The sequence below is a fragment of the Etheostoma cragini genome, chromosome 22 (genome assembly GCF_013103735.1).
Source record: "Etheostoma cragini isolate CJK2018 chromosome 22, CSU_Ecrag_1.0, whole genome shotgun sequence".
Classification (NCBI taxonomy): domain Eukaryota; kingdom Metazoa; phylum Chordata; class Actinopteri; order Perciformes; family Percidae; genus Etheostoma; species Etheostoma cragini.
Window position 1 is genome coordinate 6,780,149 of NC_048428.1, and position 5,755 is coordinate 6,785,903.

Genomic DNA, 5,755 nt, shown 5'->3' on the forward strand with positions numbered 1-5,755 from the left:
GGTCTCCTAATACTGTATCTGAAGTCTCTTTTATATAGACCTTAGTGGTCCCCTAATACTGTATCTGAAGTCTCTTTCTCAAACTTCAGCCTTGGTGCAGAATTACAGCCACTAGAGCAGGTCCCACAATGAGCCACAAAAACCTCCATAAAGTGACATTTTCATGCCATGGAACCTTTAAAGGCTACTAAGTTCTGCATTTCTGTTATTTTCCGTATTCTGGGGATTTGTACATGTTGCCAATTGAATGTTGTTTTTTTTTGTTGAAAGAATAGAAAAAAATATATACAGTGTACTGTATGTTAATCCCAAGTAGTAAGAGAGTCATTGTATCAAATGCACCTACTGTCTTTGTAGGGGCTGAATCGCGGTGAGCTGGTGTGGGGGAACTCGATGAGCTCCGAGATGGCCCCCAGCGGGGGTTCAGACAGGACGTCAGCTGTGTAGTAGGCGTTCAGGTCTGTTAATGAGCTGGACAGATCACACACTGTCACTGCGGAGCGGATGCAGTGGGGGTTCCTCTGTCTGTCCCCATTAGTCCTGCGACACATGATGGAGACAAAGCAAACAGATAAGCGTTAAAACAAGCTCAGACACAGCTTTAAGGCTGATTTATGCTTCTGCGGAGGCTCACCGTAGCCTACGGAAGTCACTACTTTCTCTCATAGTGAGAGAAACAAAGTGTCTCCCATGTCCTCTCCGACCACGGTGGGAAATCTGTTGCAGGAAAAGTTAGCCCTTGATTTCATGTTGTTAATGGACAAGGAGAAGCAGGCAATGAGTCGGGTGGGGGGGGAATGCAACGCTACTACACAGCCAATATACATGTGGTTAATTTTTTTGAGGTGCACGTCAGGCTACGGCATATGCCGTGTTTCCACGTACCTACGAACGTAGCCACGGCATCCCTTTACTCAGAAGCATACATTTAGTCTGAACAAGAAGATTTTAACACATGACTGTCAGAATGCAAAATTTAATCACAGCAGGATACAGCGCTGCAAAAAAAGTATAGATGTGAAAGTATGTATAGGAGAGCATCAATGTGGCATTAATAAGTGACGTTTGTCAGATGTTTAAGGGGAAGTTAACTTTTAGATATCACCATGAAACGTCCCCAGTTCATTACTGACATCAAGACAATCAATTCTTTTGTATCACAAGTTTTCTGAAATTGTATGTTAAATATGCAAATAATATCCTATAACTAATGCTAACATTGAATGAAGCCAGGTTCAAAATTCTCGTTTCATTTTGTTGAGGTCTTATCCAAAGGTTTTTGTACGTCTCTCTTTATCACTCCATGAATCCGACATGTTACTAACGGCGTTAACGCAAACCCATTTTAACAGCGTAGATTTTTCTTATCGCAAGATGGACGTTTTTTTGGCCTAGCAAACTTTGTAGTTTTTTTCCCATGCTGTTGCAACAACTAGCAACGTTACAAAAACTACAACACCACACCGGATCTTGCTAGACCGGAAACTGAACCACAGGCACAGCGCACACACTCCGTTTGGGCTTGCGAGCCGGCCAAAGAGTAGTAACGTTACGTTTTGAAAGGATGGCGAGTGCGAGACGCTGAAATGGACTTAAAGCAGATTCTTGCTGATCATTCTGATCATCACAGAACGGCCAGTCTGAAATACCACTTGGTGGCCAAGCACCCCCCCCGCCCACCCTTGTCAAAGTATTTTTCCCCCTTTTATTGATAAACAGTGTTACATTGTGTGAGAAGTTATTTGCTCCATGTGAGAATGTTGGTGTGAAATTGAACTGTACAGCAGGCTATATGCCAATGTTGTTTTCAATGAAAAAAACATTACAAAAAGCGAGCTGATCCACTTGTCCATGTTGATAAGATCATTAAAATAAGAAAAAATAATGGGGCTAAAAGAAATCAAGGGACATTTAGGATAGATAAAAATGTGCGATTAATTGCGAGTTAACTATGACATTAACGTGATTAATCGTGATTTACTATTTTAATTGTTAGACAGCACTAGAAAATACTGTCAACAACCATTGAAAGAATCATTTTTTCTCCATGTTTTTATAAGCAACCAATTGTAGAAATCAGGCTGTGATTGATTTATGAACAGCACCTATGTTAAACCTTCATAATCCAGATAGTAATGGAACCAAAAAAATACACAATGTTATCAATTAAATGTTTTTCCCACTAGCCTGTAAAAGACTAGATGTTATGGAAGACAAATAGCCAAAAAAATGTCTAAATTGACCAATGCGTGAAAAAAGACAATGTTTTTGTAGAGTCTTGCCTTAAATCATTATCTGCCTCTTTCCTTTTCCTTCTTATTGAACATTACGGTGTGTGTGCCCTTTCATCAACCCTCCTTTCTAAAATCAGCATTGAAGTTAAATCTTTCCCTGGACCAGTAATGGATTCTTATCACGCCCGGCTGCCAATAATCTTTCCTTCAAGGTTACTGTGTCAGAGAGGAGTGCACCTCCGTCGACACACTTGATAACCTCAATCAACTCTGGGAGGAACGGATGACCCCGCGGGAAAGCTGGGAAGGAAAAAATTGGGATGCAGGTTCTGTACTTACGCGTAGAACTCCACTGTGTAGGAGTAATCAGCTGATGGTTTGGGCTCCCAGGTCAAAATGGTTTTAAAGTTGGTCGATACCCAGGTGACATTCTGTGCTCGGGGGTAGGAGGAGCCTGGGGAATGAAAGAGGCTGATATGAGTATAAACAATCCAAGTATTTTATCTTTGCAGATACATAGACGTATACATGTAGCCAGTTAAAACATGCTTTCAGTGGAATGCTACCTTAATAATTGTGGTTCTTGTGGTTCTTACAGAACTGTAACATGTAATCACACTGACTTATTCAGGAGAAAAAAACTCCATGCAGGTGAGATGATCTTAATTAGAGTATTGAATGTGGTTCATGGTCTCGTTTATATTATTTATGGTTTATTATATTGTAGGTGGTGGCATGAGCAGAAGTGATAACATTATATTTCTTTGATTTACCCGGGTTTTGGAGGTTTTGACTTTGAGGGGATGAGTTGTCCCACGTAGGTGTAGCTTGCTGTTCCAATAAACTTCTTTCTTTTTCTGATTCTTTGCTCATTTTCAGCGTTGCTTAGTTTCAGTAGTTACTCAGAGCGATGCTATCTTTAATAAACTTTTCCTGGCTTCTGACCTCTTCTGCACAGAGTGTTGCCTTGAACCAATCCTTATTGTTTGATCCGATATACCCGATAGATTGGCATATTTGACCCGTTTTCAACGTTTTTTCACGTAAGAAATTAACAACAAATTAACAACCAATTTGGCCCAAAATAACTTGGATGTACCATGCTCTGCAGGTAAAATATTGGTTACTTTCATTGAATTTTGGGTTGTTTTATTCAATTTCATAGCATTTGGTTTTAACTCAAAACTTAGGTATAATGTCATTTAAATGAGGTTTATTGACCATGAATTAAAACAAAGCGTTGAAAAGAGGGCCAAAACATTTTAAAAAGCACCAAAATTCATCAATTAATAGCGACAAAATGTTCCTGGGAGGACAACACAAGGGTTAATGATGTGCAAATTATATGGGTGGGAAAAAAAAATCTAAAATGCTATGTGTCGTGTGTTTTTTATGACGATTTAAGAATACATTTTTTCCCTAGACTCGTCTTCTTCTTTTTTTGTTTTTTAAACCAATGGTTCACCAAAATATTTTCTATCGACACGATAGCGCCGACGGCGACTGCAATGTACATCATATCTGTTTCCAGCAAAACGGAGCGAAAGCAGAGAATGCTGAAAACCCATGTCATGTTCTCCTTTACACATGAAATAATGTCAGACTGACTGGCTGACTTGTTTATTCTTCTGAGAAAATAACTAGTTTTTAGAAATGTATCATGATAAACTGTCTCTAGAAGTGTATTATTCAACTTGTGCTTTTTCTTAAAGAAGGAAAAGAAATTGCAATACTCAATATTATTGAATTGCAATACTTTTAGAATCGTAATAAATTGAAAAATCGCAATACAAATTGAATTAGCAGCCATGTATCGCAGAAGAATCAAATAGGGTCAAAAGCGTATCTCAGATATGTCTCAGCCCTAGTTAATAACCTAAACAAAAAGTGACAACTTAAAATGCTAGAAAATGAATTAATACAGAAGTAATACATGTAAACAAATATATAGGCTTACAGGCACTTGTGACAAAGAAAACAGTTGTAACAGTAGAGAGAAGAGAGGAAAGGCCGAGTGGGCCTTGATGCTACAGAAGGACCTGATCATGTGAAGCCATGTGTTTACATATTATAACCTAATAACTACTCCATATATAGGAAGGCCTTTTTTAAAAATGTTGTATTCATATTTTCTTCTGCTGCACTGTTTACGTGTACATTTCTGATTTTGCCATCTAATAATGTAGACTAACCAACACACTATAACTCACACACTCACAGCACCCTGACTTTACAGATGCTGAAATAACACGTTGATGCTACTGATTGCTGAAAATACATTTAAAAAAATTGAGAAGCATATTCCAAAATTCCTTCCTTCCTTAATATTGTCTCATGCCTTTGGAACAACCTGCCCGAGGGGGTAAGGCTTGCTGTGACTTATTTTAAATCCCTTTTATACAAGTACACATAAGTACATTTACTCAAGTACTGTACTCAAGTACAAATGTTGAGGGACTTGTACTTTACTTGTCTTTTCTTTTCATGCCACTTTCTACTTCTACATCTCAGACAGAAATACTCCTCTACATTCATCTGACAGCTTTAGTTACTTTACAACTTAATAATTCAGCAACCAAAACACATGTAGTTTAGTATGATGTTTTATTATAAAGTAAACTGGCCAACAATATGTGGGCCTACAAATCCAGCTGAGATTATTAGACCATTAAACACACAACTGGTTTCTGCATCGAGAACTTTTACTTTTAATACTTTAATACGCAGCACTTTAACTCGTAAAAAAATGTAATTTTACAGTACAGTATTAGTACTTTTACTGAAGTAAAATATCTGAATACTTCTTCTACCAAGTCATGCTGCCTTTTTATCCTCTTTCTCATAGTCTCTTTTTCTCTCCTTTAGAGCTGACCCCTCTTTTCCTTTTTAACTATTACAATGTTCTGTATTTATGGGTGTGTGTGTGTATGTATACAAACACACACAAACACACACACACACACACACATTTGAATATTGATTTGTGGGTCCTGTATTTCCACTGTCAAAGCCCTTTGTAAACCATTGTTTTTGGACGGTGCTATCCAAATAAAGTTGTTATAATTATAGACAATCAATCAACCAACCAATCAATTAATGAATAGGACAAGCGCGCGTGCTGCTTGGACTCACCTGAGGCAGGGTGCGTGGACAGACAGAAAGTAATAAGGAATAGAGCTGCTGCTTGTATTCCCACCATGTCGGCTTCAGTTGTTCTCAGGGGACGCAGAGGGTTAGTCCGACACTCAGATCCAGATCTATGTCTCCCTGTCTGTCCCTTCGCTCCTGGACAGTGGAAGCTGTACAGTCCTTCCGTCTCGCTTCTAGTCCAGTCTGACTCCGAACCGCCGGTTTTACGGATCTAAGAGCGCGAGGCTTGGCCACATAAGGAGCGTCCGGCAGTGGCGTCACCGCGAGACTGGGACAGCTATTATACATGCAACTATGCGCGTGCCTGTCCCGTTGAGGTCATTTGTGTGTGTGTGTGTGTGTGTGTGTGTGGGGGGGGGGGGGGGGGGGGG

General features: G+C 39.4%; 1 protein-coding gene across 2 annotated transcripts in view; it reads right to left on the reverse strand.

Moving 5' to 3' along the window:
* The window catches only part of f3a (coagulation factor IIIa), a 12,354-nt gene extending 6,742 nt beyond the window's left edge, over window positions 1-5,612 (reverse strand). Inside the window, exons 1-3 of one of the 2 annotated variants that reach the window (XM_034861925.1) lie at window positions 5,367-5,612; window positions 2,574-2,688; window positions 347-540 (exon numbers count right to left, since the gene is read on the reverse strand). In XM_034861925.1, the coding sequence (XP_034717816.1) occupies window positions 347-540; window positions 2,574-2,688; window positions 5,367-5,433 (376 nt within the window). In that variant the 5' untranslated portion in view covers window positions 5,434-5,612. Of the gene's footprint in view, window positions 1-346; window positions 541-2,573; window positions 2,689-5,365 lie in introns of both variants that reach the window. The other variant, XM_034861926.1, reaches the window with a different exon arrangement.
* Window positions 5,613-5,755: the final 143 nt, after the last annotated feature.